Here is a 17,133-nt window from a genome sequence, read left to right as displayed (position 1 = left end):
CTCTCTCACACACACACACACACACACACACACACACACACACACACAAACACACACCTGTTCTCTCTTCCAGCATGTTTGCCCCTCCCCCACCCCTTACTGCATTTAGCTTGAAGACAAAAAATGCTGTTATTAAAATATATGCAGTACATGTGCCATTCCATTTTGCACACATTTACGCACGTGGGAGCATGATTGTTTTAAATCACACTTGACTTAAATATCTCCATTTCTACTTTGTTTATTCACATAAAATATAAGCAAACACAGCGCACAAAGCATGTATTTTCGACAGAAATTGATAGCAATACTCAGCATGACTTTGTTTTTACTTGATTCATCTTGAATCTGTCACAAGTTTTGATCTCGCAGCTGTGATCAGTGACTCCTAAGGGTTAACAAAAGCAGTCAAGGATTATGAAAACATGTTGACTTCAATGCTTTAACAGTGGTTTCAGATGTAAATGTGTTGTCCTTCTAAAGCAGTTTACAAAGTGACAGCCTGACATGACGAGCGTTGCTATAGCAACACCACTTCAATTTTCTTGAATTGAATACATCTGGCAACCTATACAGATCAATGTCACTGCCAGGCTGAGAGGGCAACCTCTGATCGTAAATATTATATGATCTTGAGCAAACCTACAAATGCTTTTCAAGGTCAGTGATGAAGAGTCCGGAGATACTTGAAGATAAATGGCAGCAGTGTGCACTGCATAAAGTAAATACGCCTACGGAAATAGCTGAGGAAAACTAACACAGATCAGTAAATGTACACAGTAAAGACATCAAGTTACTTTTAGATGTTAACCGTTTGAAGAGAGTTTCTGTTTCCCTTTGTTTTTTATGAACCTGTGTATTCCGCTTTCATTACGGCCACTCAATGCAGAGCTGCTGAAAACGGAATATTTTTTTGCTTGCTCTGCTAGGTGCTTTTTTCTGTCTTTTCCTCTGCACTCCCTCATTACCAGCGCACACAGGCCCACTGTGGTCACGACACACACTAACTCAGTGTTTTGTTTGCACCCACATCAGTGTTCACACAAAGGGGGAAAAAAAAGTGTTTTGCGTGAAGAGAAAAGAGCATTTCCAGTAGGGATGACTTTCCTTTTCATCTAAAACTCTGTTTTCTTTTTTTACAAAGGCGGGTATGCTCATATCAGTGCAGGTATGTTTAAACCACTTGTAAACAGAAATGAAAAATCGTTCTGATTTATGCTGGGCAAAGAGTGTGGAGACCTGCCGGTGCTACATTTCCTGTGAAATGTAGTGAATTAATATGTTGTCAGTCAGACCCCTGTATGCTGAAGCCATTTTCAGGGAAGGCTTGACTCTAGGTGTTCGAACATTGTTGTGAGGCTGTGACAGCATTCAGCAAATATGAGGTCAAGTGATGATAGATGTTTTGTTCTTCCAAAATGTTATGTTGTCTACACAGAGATCACACAAATCGGTAAGTTTCCAAAAAGTCTTTGAACTAAGATAGTGTCATATACAGGAGTCAATGCTGTTAACTAAAGAGGGAAATACAAAATAATGATAAAATAAATGCAACAGAGGTGACACAGTGGTACTACAGGTCACTGCCACACAATTCCAGGGTCTTGAGGTTGGTTTAAATGTTGCATGAAGATTGTGTCCTTCAACCTGCATTTGGAGACAGCAATGGAGCCCTGTTTGGACAGTAAAGGCCAGTGGGATTTCATTCCAACATCTGAACACCACAACAGAAAATCTTAATGCTTGTTTTCCACACTAATTAAAGGAAGCTGTTTCAAGCTGAGCCATCCTTGAAGCTCATAAGACTTAAGGTATGGATCAGGTTTTGACGAGTGCAAAAAGGAGGGCTAGTCCTGGCAAACGTCACTTGATTTTGCCAAAAAGCATATCAAAGGCCTATAGAAGTGAGTAGAAAAAAGGCCACTTCTGAGCTTTGTCAATAAAGGGTTAATTGCAAGCAATTCAAAGGTTGGAAATGGTTCAGTTACAGTGAAGATGAGCTTTAAAGGAAAATGAATATTTGTGTTTCCCAACAGCATAAGTTTAAAGAAATGAAGCCTTCAAAACCACTGGTCTAAAATGAAGAAAGTGCAAGTGTTCTGAAGTTAGGAATCTTACACTGGAGTGTGTTTGACACATTTTAGTCTCTGTGTGTGTGTGTGTGTGTGTGTGTGTGTGTGTGTGTGTGTGTGTGTTTGTGTGTGTGTGTGTGTGAGAGAGAGAGAGAGAGAGAGAGAGAGAGAGAGAGAGAGAGAGAGAGAAAGAGAGAGAAAGAAAGTGCGAGAGAGAGAGAGAGAGAGAGAGAGAGAGAGGAAAGTAGCCCTATTCTCAGCTAGCAAGACCATGTTCTGTCAGTGAGTTTGACAGGCTGGAGGAGTTTCCTCACAGATGTTAGGGCTCTGCTGGAGCTTTGCGGTTCCCTTAACCCAGATTAGGCTGAGTGCTGGATTAAATTACACTATTCAGTTCTTCTTTTCAGAGTCAAATGTGCCAGAAATTGGATCAGCTATATTCTTTTCTGCAGAGTGTATTCACTGAGATATGCAAGACAGGGGCTAATCCTTGATCAACATGCTAGCTCTAAAATACAGTCACATGACTTAAAGAAGCAGTTTGGCGGGAAAACATGTACAAAATGTACAAAAGGTTCGGTGTCAGAATTTTGCTACATTTAAAACTACTAAAAAAATACTGTACTAATTAAGTTGAAGGACTTACTAGCAAGCTTGCCTAAGACCTTAGGAAGTCGTAGAGTAATCTCTTTGATTGAGCAAAGCATAGCCAAAAACCATAGTAGTTGTCATCTGATTTGCTTTTAGCTATGTTACCACAGTTTATTCCATGTGTGTAATAGATGTACAATTACGTTTTAAAGTGTTAAACATATAATCATAATTCAATATTCAGTCATTCTGTTTCTTTATGGTTACTATTTTATATTATTAACAATGACAGTTGTCATTTCATTGAACAAAATTAACTAAAAAAAGAAGTATTCTGAAAATGGCAGGCAAGAAGAATTTATTATTCACTGCATTCATTAATAGGTCCATCAAGGAAAAAGTGCTACAAAAACATCAATTTTTTCTGTTTTTGGGGATAACCCATCCATCCATCCATTATCTGTAAGCGTTTAACCAATTTAGGGTCGCGGGGGGTCCAGAGCCTACCTGGAATCATCGGGCGCAAGGCGGGAATACACCCTGGAGGGGACGCCAGTCCTTCACAGGGCAACACAGACACACACACATTCACTCACACACTCGGACACTTTGGAGTCGCCAATCCACCTGCAACGTGTGTTTTTGGACTGCGGGAGGAAACCGGAGCACCCGGAGGAAACCCACGCGGACACGGGGAGAACACACCAACTCCTCACAGACAGTCACCCGGAGCTGGAATCGAACCCACAACCTCCAGGCCCCTGGAGCTGTGTGACTGCAACACTACCTGCTGCGCCACCGTGCCGCCCTTTGGGGATAATATTGGGCCCAAAAGTATTTTTGAGTTTTGTTTTCAATGATTATAAATGTGTGCAGATTCATTACTAGGTTTTTTATATATATATATATATATATATATATAATGAGAATAGCCTTTTTAAAATATGTGCTGTTAGCCTTAATTGGTGGAAAGCTGTTAAAATGAAAAGTTGCATTTTCACAAGCATTTTGCCACATAATGTGTGCAGTCGGATGGATAATGTAAACAAACAGTGGAGGGGCGCTTTTTCTCCTTTTAACTATTGAATTTTGCCATTGTCTAGCACTGTGATTACTTTGTAAATTACATTCCAAACACATTGTCAATCAAGTGCAAGTAACACTCAAAAAGTGTTCATAGGTGTGAGTGTGTGTCGCCCTGTGAAGGACAGTCTCCCCCTCCAGGGTGTGTTCCCGCCTTGCGCCAAGTGATTCCGCGGAGGCTCCGGCCCCACCGCAACCCTGAACTGGATAAGAGTTACAGATAATGAATGAATGTTACACAAAAACCTAATAGATTATAGATAACACTGTTAAACAATATTGACCAGTATCTAAATGACAAGATGTGCTGGTTTAGATGTTTTTATTTTAAGATGCCTTTGGTGATGTTGACTTGCCATTCTGAAGCTATATCATGTTTTCACAAATGGCGACTCATAATCAGGGTAACCGCAAGAAATGGGTTTTTCTTTTGGGGCACACTTTCCCTCTTCTAAGTTAGCTACACTTAACTCAAATGTTTGCTTTGCAGATCCTGTAACACAGAAAAGTTTTGAGGAGTTTAAACATACATATTTGCTATTCCAGTGCATTTTATTTTTGAGCCGACTTTGCTGTGCTGTTCCAGCGCAAACTTCACAAGGGCAAAATATTGTGATGCTCCTTGTATATAGCATGTATTATTCCAGATATCGTGATGTTTTATGTTTTGCCAGATTGTCCACCCCTTAACTCCAAGTCCTCATTGTTGTCCACAGATGGCGTATGTGGGCTACCTAATGCTGTTTAACTACATTGTGTTGGTGAAAATGGACCTGTGGCCTTCTCCTCAGGAGTGGATCGTCATCGCCTACATTTTCACCAACGGCATCGAGAAGATGAGGGAGGTGAGGTCAAAGAGAGATGAGTCTTTTCTTGTTCTTATTCCCTGCTGTCTCTATTATTGGTGCTTTGGTCAGCCCGGTGCATTGATCCCCTCCCACTGGAAACTGAGGCAAAACTAGTCAACAACGTTTTTATTCAAATTACACCACAGAGAATGTTTTCAGTTAAGGTACAATTTATTAATTCTTCAGGAGTTACACTATATGACCAAACGTTCTACTCATGCTTATTCAACATTTCTTTTGAAATCAAGGGTATTTAGATGCAATCAATTCTGTTATACTGAAATAATAGCATATATTCTTCTGGGAAGGCTAGATAATGGCCAGATAATGGTACACTGTCGTGAGTATTAGACTGCATTCAGCCACAGAACCATTATTGTGGTCAGATACTAATGTTGGATGATTAGTTCTTGCACTGTAATGTATCCCAAAAGTATTAGATGAAGCTGTATCATTCCACAGCCCTAATAGGCTTTCTATTGATTAAAAATTCAAGAAATTCATGATTTTTTAGCTTTCATATGAATCAAGAAACAGGCAGTTACATCGCACTTTTGAATTTTTACTCTACACTACATCACAGATTAAAACATGACAACTTTATCACAACTAAAGTACTAAAGGGGTGGGTAGGAAGATGGTAGAGGAGGAAAAATAAGTAGAAATAGTGATAGCTATATGAATATTATACAGTCTTCGTGTATACTGACCTGTTCTAACATAAAGTACATAAATATAGAACAGCGCCATATATTATGCAATAATGTGCAAAACAGAGCAATAGCAGCTTCTGTACAGTAGCAGCATGTTTTGCACAGAGACAGTGTTCTTAGAATATACACATATATGCATCTATCAGTGCTATACACACTGAGAATATATAATGTACAAATACAGTTTTATCATAATCATATAGTGATACTTCAGCCAGTTATATATATACAGCTGTGATTTACATATATGAAATAGTTCACTGTTCAAATGGGCAGTGTGTTACATAGCAGCTTTCCCTGGATGCTGCTGTGTATAAAATCATTATTGTTTCTGTAATGTTCTAGCAGCAGTGCGGTGAGGGAGAATCAGAAACCCCTCACATCACTGTCCAAACGATTGTGGAGCTGGAGAGTTGGAGGGAGGGCCTTTGGGTGTTAACAATCCTAATGGCCTTAGGGTAGAAACTGTTCCATAACATGATGGTCTTTGAGTTCAAACCATTAACATCTGCCAGATGGGAGATGTGTGAGGAAGTCGTGCTGGGGTGATTACCTTTTTTGGTCCTTTCTGAGGACCCTTACAGAATAGATGTCCTCAGGTGGGCTCATGTGCAGCTGCCCCATAGCGTCCTATTTGGTTTCTTAGATTTATGGAGATTATATAAACTGTGCACGCGTAAAAGCCTTTTGGTTGAACGTTAATACATTAATGTAATGGAAATGGCTCATCAAAAAGGGTATCTAAAATGTTTGTACATGCAGCATATGTTTAATTAAACAAATCCAAATCATCTCTCCTTTGGAACATGTGAACCCAACATGACCTTTGAAAACTGCTTTGAGAGATGAAAAATAAGAGTCATCTTCATGCTTACAGCTGCTTCAAACACTCAAAAAAACGCTGGTACTCCCACCATCCCAGATGGGGGCTTTAAATAGGACAAGATCGAAAGGAAGGCTGATTGGGAAAGACGAGGGGAAATGAGCTCCGGCACTTGGACCTGACTCTGACTGCGGAATTTTCTTTTTCTGCTGAACTCAGCTAGGAAGGCCCACTAAACTAAAGACCCCCATTCACCTGGACTACAAATTATTCTCCCCCTGACTTCCCGATGGATTTCTTGTAAAAAGCACCGACATAAGAGAGTAATATTGGATTAGAGTCAGGCCTATATCTTGTCTTTTGCCATGGTGGTTACTTCAGTATTACCAGTGGCATTTCTGCAGGATTTGCTATGACAGCATTTTTCAAAAGGCTAAATCTCAGCAGTTGGTACTGAATATAGTTGAATTTAAGATGCTGGATGGTGGGGGGGGGGGGGGGGGTTCCTTTCAAGGAATCACAAGAATGAGATTCCAATACTAGGCTAATATTGCCCCCTAGTGGCAAAGAACCAGATGTACAGTTTTAGATCTGTTTTAAAAATGTCAATATCAATATTCAAATTTGTATGAAATTATGATACTGAATATACTCAGTGTGGATATATTAAATTACTATAAGCTGGAACCATTGAGTCCTGTGAATTATATTCAAAAGAGCCACAAAACCAAACAAGCATAGGTTCCAAATGAATAAATAAAAAAAAGATCCAATACATGAACTTTATCATTTGATATAGGGATACACTATAATATAATAATCAAAGCAGTATAGGTATTGTACTTTTTTTCAATACTGAAATGATACAGTAGGAATTGATAATATGAATATTAACTGGAACATCTATTCCAACTATAAAACAACAATTAATGAAAGTTATGAATGTGTTTTTGCTTCAGTACTGTTTATATAATTTTACGACTTGAATCTCTGCTGAATCTCTTAAACGTGTTCTTGTCTATTGTTTTATTATTATTTTTATCTTTTAATTAATGTGGGTTCAAGCCTTGCTCCGGGTGAATGTCTACGAAGAGTTTGGTGTGTTCTCCCAGTGTCAGCATGGGTTTCCTCCCACGATCCTAAAACAAAGGTTGGTAGGTGGACTGGCTACTCAAAAGTGTCCATAGGTGTGAGTGTGTGTTGCTCTGTGAAGGACTGGCACCCTCTCCAGGGTGTGTTCCTGCTTTGCGCCCAGTGATTCCAGGTAGGATTCGGACCCACTGCGACCCCAAACTGGACCTCTGATTGCGTCATTGCATATATATTAAATACTATGCTTATGAGGTTTCTAATCATGGGTCATTTAAAAAAATGTACTGACAGTTTTAATATCTGTTCATCTCTCCTGTGTCAGATCCTGATGTCAGAGCCTGGGAAACTGTTGCAGAAAGTCAAGGTGTGGCTGCAGGAATATTGGAACATCACTGACCTCATGGCAATCCTCATTTTCTCCATCGGCATGGTGCTCCGCCTTCAGGACCCTCCCCTCATGAGCTATGGCCGTGTCATCTACTGCGTCAACATCATCTACTGGTACATCCGCCTGCTGGACATCTTCGGGGTCAACAAGTATCTCGGACCCTACGTCATGATGATAGGCAAGATGGTGAGGGCTTAAACTCAGTCAATCAATCAATCATCTCTTCACAACCATCTAAAAACTGAATTAAAAGGTTATTAATTAGCAAAAGTGGGTAGGCACACTTTTCAGTCTGTATTTTTAGGGGTTTATTTGCTTGTCTATTAATTTAATGTTTGTTATCTTAGATTTTGTATGTATTTATGTGTATTCATTTTGAAAACCGCAATAAACTAACTCACTAACCTGTACTAGAGAAAACACTTAACAATGTTCTAGGAAGCTTCTAAACCATCAGCAACTACATAGCAGCACCATAGTAAACACCTGGGAAACTGTCGCAACTACCTAAAAAAAAACCTATAAAAATACACTGTAATAACCCAAAATAATATATCAACTGCCGAGCAGCACCCTAGCAACCACGTCCATAACACCAACATACCCTGCAATTCAATTCTGGTTTTAGCTCGCCCCCTTCACCTCACCACTTCCCCTTCTGGAACATCTTAAGGGCCGGTCCATTTGTGGATGAACTGAAGTGAAGTGTGTTAAAGGAGCTCTCAGAGGGGTAAGAGAACAAGTCAACACTGATGTCCACATCAGAAAAAGAACTTGCCCAGGATGTGTTGCGATGTGATGCAGTTTTCATAGCAACAGAGCAAACAATGTTGGACAAAAACAAAGCTGGTTATAAGAATGCTTCAAATGTAAAAAACAAAACAAAAAATGTAACACATTATTACAAAATATATGTATATTACAGTGTGTTTAGGTTATAAAAGTTGAAAAAGATACTCAATGTTCAGCTTTTGTCATCACTCTTTGAAATATCTTTGAGTAGACAGTCATTTGTAATCATAATGCACAAATCAGCAAAGAAATCAGTTCAGTTCATGTTAGTGTTTGTTGCTAAGGGCATGTGTTCTAACTGAAAAACCTGCTCTTTGTTTTCACCTACTCTCCTTGTACTGTGAGTGTCTACTTGTGTGATGTAGGTGCTACAAACTTCAGAGTGAACTGGAATTGAAACACAGCTATAGAAACATATTTACAAGCATCTAAAATGCCAGAGCTAGCATCAAGCAACAACCCAGCAACCACCTGGAATACTAAAGAAACCATTTAACAATATCCTAGGAACCATCTGGGATAATGTAGCAACTTAAGTTATCACCCACTAAGCAATGCCTTAACAACAACCTAGACACCTCCTCACCACCACCTAAAATACCATAACACATACCTAGGGAAGCATTGCATCTAGCTACCCCTAGCAAAACCTGGAAACAATACAACACTCATTTAACCTCAATGTTCCCCTTCTCTGCAGATGATTGACATGATGTATTTTGTAATCATCATGCTGGTGGTGCTGATGAGTTTTGGAGTAGCACGTCAGGCCATCCTGAACCCAAATGAGGACCCGTCTTGGATGCTGGCACGCAACATCTTCTTCATGCCTTACTGGATGATCTACGGAGAGGTTTTCGCTGACCAGATTGACCGTAAGTCTAAGTACTTGTTATTTATCAAAAATAGCACATCGTCCAAAAAGCCTGGTTTGGATGCATGGTACTGAAACTACAGCCTACAGTTTATTTCTGAAATATGTTTGTTTTTTGGACATCTTGATTTCCATAGATATTGTGACATAATTTTAAAGGAACACTAGGTAATATTTGGTATTTTTGCTCCTGTGCTCCCCATACTGATGCAGAGTGCAATTCATTCTTACAGCACTGTCCTGAATTTAAAATTTACATTGTGCTGTTTCTGCAGTAGCAATGACAAAGTGTCTGTTCTCCCTAATAGAGATCAGTGAAGCTTTGCAATGGGTTTGAAGCTTTAATATTAAGGTAAAATACGTCCTAGTATTTTTTAATCTTAGAAATTTTAATATAAATAAAACAGAGGTTTATAAAAATATATATATATATAACCAAGTCAAGGGTTTACTACTGGCAGAGCTTTAAATATAACTGCATAATTTGTTCTGCATGAAGATGCACACATTCATTAGAATATATATTAGCATGCTACATTTGTTAGGGCTTTCATTATTGTTTTTTTTTTTTTACTAAAATCTCTTTTCTGTTATTATTTTATTGGAATTGTTTACTTGCATTATTTTTTTTGTAACAGTTATTTTTTAAAGTCTCAACCTAACAAAAAGAAATGACCAAAAAACATAGATCATTAAAAGTAAAATGGCATTTGTTGGTTGCCAATGGTGCCTGTGTAGACAGCTCACTCAGTATTGACTTGCAGTGACTGCAGCTTTGAAGTATTAGGATCCTCTGTGTGAAGTTGGAGATGATGGCATATGTTCAGATGACCAGAAACTTTAACTTTCCAGTCTAATAAAAGCTATTGTGAGATGTCATGAATGTTTTTTCTCTTTATACAGCTGCTCATGGAAATAAGCTTTATTCCCAGTATCATGAGTCAATCCAATGATTTGAAGGGTTTCTGAGACACCAGCACAACAACAAATAAAGATATATTTAAATAGATGGTTCCTCTAGGGTGACAAATTAAGTTACATTCATTTTAGGTTGAATGCATCATATTGGAGAAAGGAAAGCATAAAACTAAAAGAGCAACCTGCTTTATGTGAAATAATTCTAGGCAGGTTCTGGACCCATCAAGATCTGGATAATACATAATGTGCCATTATTTGTTATTGTACAACTTACAACGAAATGTGCCTTCTTCAGTTAACCTATCTGTGGCAGTGAACACACACCCAGAGTGGGGGGGGCAGCCATCCCCGGCGCTAGGGGAGCAGTTGTGGGTTCAGTGCCTTGCTCAAGGGCATTTCAGCCATGGACAGGGTCATGACTAAAGTTTGTACACAACTCTAAGAGAATGGTTTACTTAGTTGAGGTCAGAGACAATGTTACACTTGGACAAAACAACATGGTGTGACTCAAAGTGGAGATTTCTCCTTTCCGTTCACTGCATGTCTATGTCAGTTCATTCCACTGGAGCCTTGTCCAGAATGAAAATACAAACCCTTGGCACTTTGAGGTTAAAACATAAGTTTAAATCATTCAGGACTTTTCAAATATTAATGTTCAACACTGAAGATGGACACACGAAGCGGAGATGAAATGAAGGACCTTGAAGTACAAAGGCCAAAAGAACTGGAGAACTTTGCCATCTGAGGGAAGTTGGATGAGAATGAAGTACTTTAACTTATGGGCCTGGTCAAGAAGTGTCACAACCATCCCACTGCTGACCCTGGTGACCCTTATTGTGCATGGAAAATGGACAGTGTGGATTGAACATATTGTAAGAATTCACGCTGCCACTAATTGGTCTTTTAGCTGCACTATATTTATGTATTAAAAAGTTATGGGTTTAGTGGGGCATGATGATTGGTTGATGGGTCATTGGCACACTAAAGGGGTTTTCACGCCTACTTTGTTTGGTCTAGACCTTCAAACTTCTTCGGGTTTTTTTTTTTTCCGAACCAGGGTAGAATTTGGTCTGACAAAAAAAGAGATGGTCTTAGTCTGGATGATCTCAAATGGCACCATGGTTCGGATCATGTGCAGGATGAACATTTTTGGATGGTTTGGACTTTTCAAACCAGCTGTTATCAAACAGTAAACAAATAGATTTCCGTGTTATTTTCTTTAACACTTTGTTTTTCTGGATGACCTGCATTACCCTTACACCCTATTCGGACAGGATAAGTTTTACCTGGGTAGGTGGGTTAATGCTGTTTTACTACAGTGCATCTGTCATTTTTATGTTTGTGTATTTACAGGATAAGAAATCAAAACATAAATCAAAGATATGGGCATAACCAAGACATTTACTCACTGCCTTCAAACTTGAAAATATGTACAAACAATTACTTCAACTGTAAACTCATTACAATAACCATACCATGCTGCCTTAAGTGGAAATAGTGCTGCATCTTTGAACAGTAAACATTTTTTTTTTTACAACTTTACTGAGTATTTTGACATATCTCCATAGGCTGAGATGTACACATGAGGGAAAATAAAACATTACACCTCTCTCCTATGTCACATAGTAATTTTATGCCAATTGTTACTGTAGTAAACAGCAATAAAAGCTAAAATTTCAATAACTTTGATTCCCACTACATTACTTTTGCTTTATCCCAAACCACAAAATAATGGATATAATGCATTATTATGAGAAGGGCACTCAAAGGAAGAGAAGGTAATTCAGCCATTTAAAGTGGAATTGAAAATGTGAATAAGGATCTGGTGAATAAGTAAGTATTGCATGCATATTGAATGTATGTCTTGCTTGAGTTTGAACCGCTAGTAGTGGTGCCATAATATTATCAGGACAGCGGCAACTTAATTAACATTTCTTTCATTTTTCCGGATAACCACTGAATTGAACGCACACCAACGTCTGATACTCAACACTCTACAAACCAATCAATTTCAATTATGGGAAAACGACAGGACATAGATGTATCCTGCAAAGTTTTTTAGGCCACTCTCTTAATAATTGCCATGTGAAAACCAAAACTTACTGGATTAAATGTTACAAATTATGATTCATGGTACAGACCTTGGTGTAGATTTTCAGGTATGATAAGCACTAAATTACACACACTACTTACACAAGAACTTGCCCCAGGTTTTCTCTCTTGTTTAGTCATGGCTAATTCCACAATCCTTCCAAACTGAAAGTGTAAAGACAATCATCTTGTTCTTCCAAAATCACAAGAAGCACCACTGCATCATCTCAAGCTTCTGCTAACACATCCTCAACAGTTTTGGAGAAGAACTGACAATTCTGTTTCAACAGTTACCAGAAGCACGGTCCTACATTTTTAGAGACAATTGCATTCACTTGGATTTCCAGCCACTTGGCATCACTAAGGAATGAAGTAACCAACAAGTGGGGTTTATTTATCCTAGGTGTCATATTTTCTTTGACTGGCTGGGTAAGAAAATGGCAATAATTAATAAAGATTTTTAAAAAATGCTGTAGGGACAGTGCAGTCCTTGTGCAAACTCCATAATCCAACCATATCTCACAAACAAATGCCTGAATATACTTGACAACATGCACTTTCCTCTTGAAATGTATATTAAGCTTATGATATCTTAACAAAGCACCTTTCTTTTAAATGAATCTGAGATATTTTTTACCATAAACTACTAGAGCCAAAGGCATTTATGAAGCAATCAATGGTTACAATTTGAATTAACTCTTGAACACCATAAGGTGTCCTAGTCATATATAAAAGTATTTGTGATGTGTACAATTCATAGCATTGTATGCTTGGGTTTTTGTGTGTGTTTGTGTATATACAGTTGTGAGAAAATTCTTGTGAACATTTTGAAACCATATTCAACTTATAAAGTTTTAATGATATATATTGACCTAATTAATTAATCATAGTTGTTAGCCTAGTTGTACACATTATAAATTGGGTAGGAGTTTGGGTAGGAGTAAATTGATACGCGTGCATTTGATTGTAAATGTACAACATGTGTTGGAATCGTGCTTCCTAATTTGAACCATACAGTGAACACACACACACACACACACACACAGTAGTGCACTAATGGCAATAAGTACTCACATACCGGAGCAGCGGGGAACCATCAGCTCCCAGGGGACTGTTAGGTGTTAAGTGCCATTTTAAAAGGCACCAAAGCCATGGATATTGACGGAGGACAGTGCTGTTCATTCACTCCCCCTGCCCTCTATTTTCCTGCCAGTCTTGGAGATTGAACAGGATGACAGTCAAGCTGTCATCAATGTGTTTGTAAGTGGGAGGTAAGAAAACCACTGGACATGAGCTATATTTATGTAGATGTCACAAATGAAGCCACTCATCCCAACAGAAAAACAACCCACTGCTGTTAAAATCAAGATTGACCTGTTTGTAAACCTTTCCATAATGAAGAATCTGCCTAAAACGTGTAATGATTACAGGTTCCACTATAGCTATGCTTCTAGTAGATTTCACATTTGGAGATCTCAAAACTAGAAACATCCAATCCAACACGTTGAAGAAGATAATAATATCTTGATGTGGATGTGATGTCATTCATGAAAACACACAAGCTTGAGTATTGCTTTTACACAACAGCTCTGCAAAGTAAAGGAAACAAAGAATCCCTAACATTGCAATGTGGAGGAGGTCCAGGTCCTGTCCCTCAAAAACGAGTACCCTTTAACATTATGTATAGTGTAACCATAAACCATAAAACTGTCTCATTATAATTTTCAGCTCACATATGTTTTTAACTGGGTTTTAACTTGTTTGCTGAACTATACTTTCTGTATGTTTGTTAGTTTCTTGTTCTATTGCAGAGATCAAAATTAAAGACCAACTTAACTTAATGTAGGTGAAAGATATAAAAAGGATTAAAAGTATACCATGTCACGATATAAAAACTTAAATGTGAAATATAGAAAATGTGTGACAAATGTTACAGAAACTTTGAGGAGACTTCACAGTTGTTGGTGCTGTAATGGCACCTGGGATTATTTTATCTAGTACTTTATCTGACAAATCTAATATATCTAATTTTTTGCATGTTTTGCAATGTGGCGATAACATGGTCACTGAGACTGTAACAACAAGTTGTTCAGATGCAGGTTGAAGGAATCACCCTTTCAGACACTGCAAAGGCACTGGTCATACTAAAAGTGTGTTTTCTAGAATATAAAGCTTCAAGATATTATCAATGCACCAGAGAATGAAAAGGAGACTCTCTATGGAGAATTAGGGTTTGGCCTTGAATATGGAAATAAAGTGCACTCAGCAGTAAACAAACCTATCATAAAATAGCTAGAGTAACTTCTGCAAAGGGGTGTGTTGTGTGGCTGGAGAACTGGTCCAAAGGTGATTGTAGCAATGAGACCATGTGTAATATATTTGGGTCAGATGAGAAACATATCTCCCAGTCAGCCAGTGATTTGTATTCAGTGCCCCTGGTTATATCGCAAAGCGGACATTTCTTGAATGACCAGCCCAGGGTCCTGATCTGAACCTCATAGAGATTCTTTGGAAATTACTGTGGACAAACAGGTGGCTAATATTTTTTTTAATATTACTGTTAACTAATAATCACAGTTTGTTTTTTTCAGATTTAAAACTATTAAGTTATTATATTGTTATTTAAATTATCTTCAAGTAATGGAATACACTCCATCAACAACCCTTCTATACATGTTAGGCTGTTTATGTTGATGAGTAGTAACTTTGTAATATAAAGTTGTAATTATACACAGGATAAGGTGTAAAATATCCTATGCCTGTCCATTACAGCTTCACACAGGGCCCACTCCACTCTCTTCCTAGCAACAACAACAACAACGTTCTCTGATTTTGATCTCCAATGTAGTTTGTTGAGTTGTTCTGTCATCACAGCTCCCGACCAAAAAGGTTACTAAGGTGCAATTGCAGTTTCAGAATTTGATTATGTCATTTTCTATGTGCCAGAGTAGGAAGTTACTACTGGTTAGATGCACCATAAACTCAGTTGCTGTTGGAGTGGTGGGGTGAGCCTGTTACAGCCAATAACATGGGTAGAACACTTTTTTAGCCAGTCAGGATGTGTAGCTGGGACTGACTCTAGTATAAAAAATATGTACAGAAAATGTGTTTTTTAGTGGATGAATAAGACTTCAACCATTGGATCATGTCTTTGTTGTTACAACAGTTAAAGATCAGGTGTCATATTTGAGGCCATTAATGCAGAAACGTCCATCATTCCAAAGGGTTCACCAACTTAATCTCACACCTGTATAATATTTGTGTGTGTGTGTGTGTATGTGTGTGTAAGTGTGTGTGTATGTGTGTGTGTGTGTGTGTGTGTGTGTGTGTGTGTGTGTGTGTGTGTGTGTGTGTTTGTGTGTCTGTTTGTTTGCTGAGAGGTGGATGGCCCAAAGACAAGAGAGCTGAAATAACATTGTCGTTCTTTGTTTCAGATGTGAATAGTAGGAAGCTACAGAACAGGCCGAATGAAAAACTCTGGCTGGTCGAAAATTACATTCGAACTCAAGGAAGTGGGCGTAACAGTGGTCCATCCCATATAGGCAATTTTCCAATACATATATAAATCGGTCAAATTATTCAATAAGAGTTCCCTCACCAGCACCATTCCAGTTCCACCATGCCATTGCCATCCACTCCACCATCTCCCCCCTAGTGGGCAAGGAGAATACGACACTCGTGCACAGCACTGCACGGAAATCGAAGCATGTTTCCATGCCGGGGATTCTCTTTTAGAGAATCTCTTTTACACATTGAAAATCGTCACAAACAAATGATACGCCAGATTTTTGGGTCTGATCTCTGTCATGGAAACCTGATGATGCTGAACCCATCCCCAACCCACCATCCACACTGAATGATAAATGTAGTACTGCATGGTATGCTAGCTTGCAAGCAGCTTACCAGGAGCAGTACTATTTGCATTCATGCTAAAATACTACACATCCACCAAGCCTAGCATCAACGGACTTGGCTGAAAACTGAAACCTAAAAATAGATATGCAGTGTGAATGTATCCCTGTATTCTTAAATAGCCTGAATTTTGGGCTTGTAAAGCTGTGGAGGCTAAACTTATTCAAACCTAAATTGGTATTTCTAAACATAGGGCATTTCTTCATATACAAATACAAAGATGTGTGTAATTTGTGGGCTATAAAAGCCGACAGCAATTCCCCACGCATTCGTCACCTCTCCTCATCAGCAAATGTTTTTTCATGTGGTTCAGTTGTCAGAGTTTTTTGACAGATCTGATTTTTTTTAGCTCAAACCGGTATAAATTACAAATTGAACACAAATTGAAGTTACTTCAGTTCTCTATCTTTGGGCTTCCGAGTGTGATTCGCAAACAGTAAATCAAGAGCAAACACGAACGGTTACCAGTGTGACTGTCCTTTTCTTGAAAGCCACCTCAACTGAACCATCCGTAATGGAAAAAACGTACAATGTATTTTCAATACATTCTGCACAATATCCAGCCATCTTTTTTTACAAAACTGCTACACTCTGAAGTGTCAATATATTTTAAACATCCAAGGACATGTTTAAATATATTGGAGAGTGTTAATTTTGCATAACCGAATATATTTTGAAATATATTTTCGATCCACATCTCTATCACCATATGGGTTCTCACTCCTTATCGCTCATCTGAAAGCCTTGTTGGCTGTGTGCCAGTGAAAACAAGGGCGATAAGAGATTGATGGTGTTTCACATCATTTGGGCTGTGGTTTCTGTTGGTGTCGATTCTTTTGGGTTTCTTTTTGTTTGGTTTTTATGTTTGGCACATCTCGAGTTTTTTTGTCTTTCTATCTCATCCATGTCCAGCGACCATGTTAGTGCTAACTAATG

General features: G+C 38.5%; 1 protein-coding gene across 5 annotated transcripts in view; it reads left to right on the top strand.

The window, feature by feature from the left end:
• The window catches only part of LOC136676308 (transient receptor potential cation channel subfamily M member 3-like), a 245,408-nt gene that overhangs the window by 217,822 nt on the left and 10,453 nt on the right, over window positions 1–17,133 (top strand). For 4 of the 5 annotated variants that reach the window (XM_066653205.1, XM_066653204.1, XM_066653203.1 and 1 more), the window contains 3 exons: window positions 4,463–4,591; window positions 7,545–7,796; window positions 9,103–9,277. In XM_066653205.1, the coding sequence (XP_066509302.1) occupies window positions 4,463–4,591; window positions 7,545–7,796; window positions 9,103–9,277 (556 nt within the window). Of the gene's footprint in view, window positions 1–4,462; window positions 4,592–7,544; window positions 7,797–9,102; window positions 9,278–15,719; window positions 15,828–17,133 lie in introns of all 5 variants that reach the window. The other variant, XM_066653207.1, reaches the window with a different exon arrangement.

The sequence above is a fragment of the Hoplias malabaricus genome, chromosome X2 (assembly GCF_029633855.1).
Source record: "Hoplias malabaricus isolate fHopMal1 chromosome X2, fHopMal1.hap1, whole genome shotgun sequence".
Lineage (NCBI taxonomy): Eukaryota > Metazoa > Chordata > Actinopteri > Characiformes > Erythrinidae > Hoplias > Hoplias malabaricus.
The sequence above is the reverse complement of the archived record's forward strand: the minus strand, read 5'-3'. Positions and strand labels throughout refer to the sequence as shown.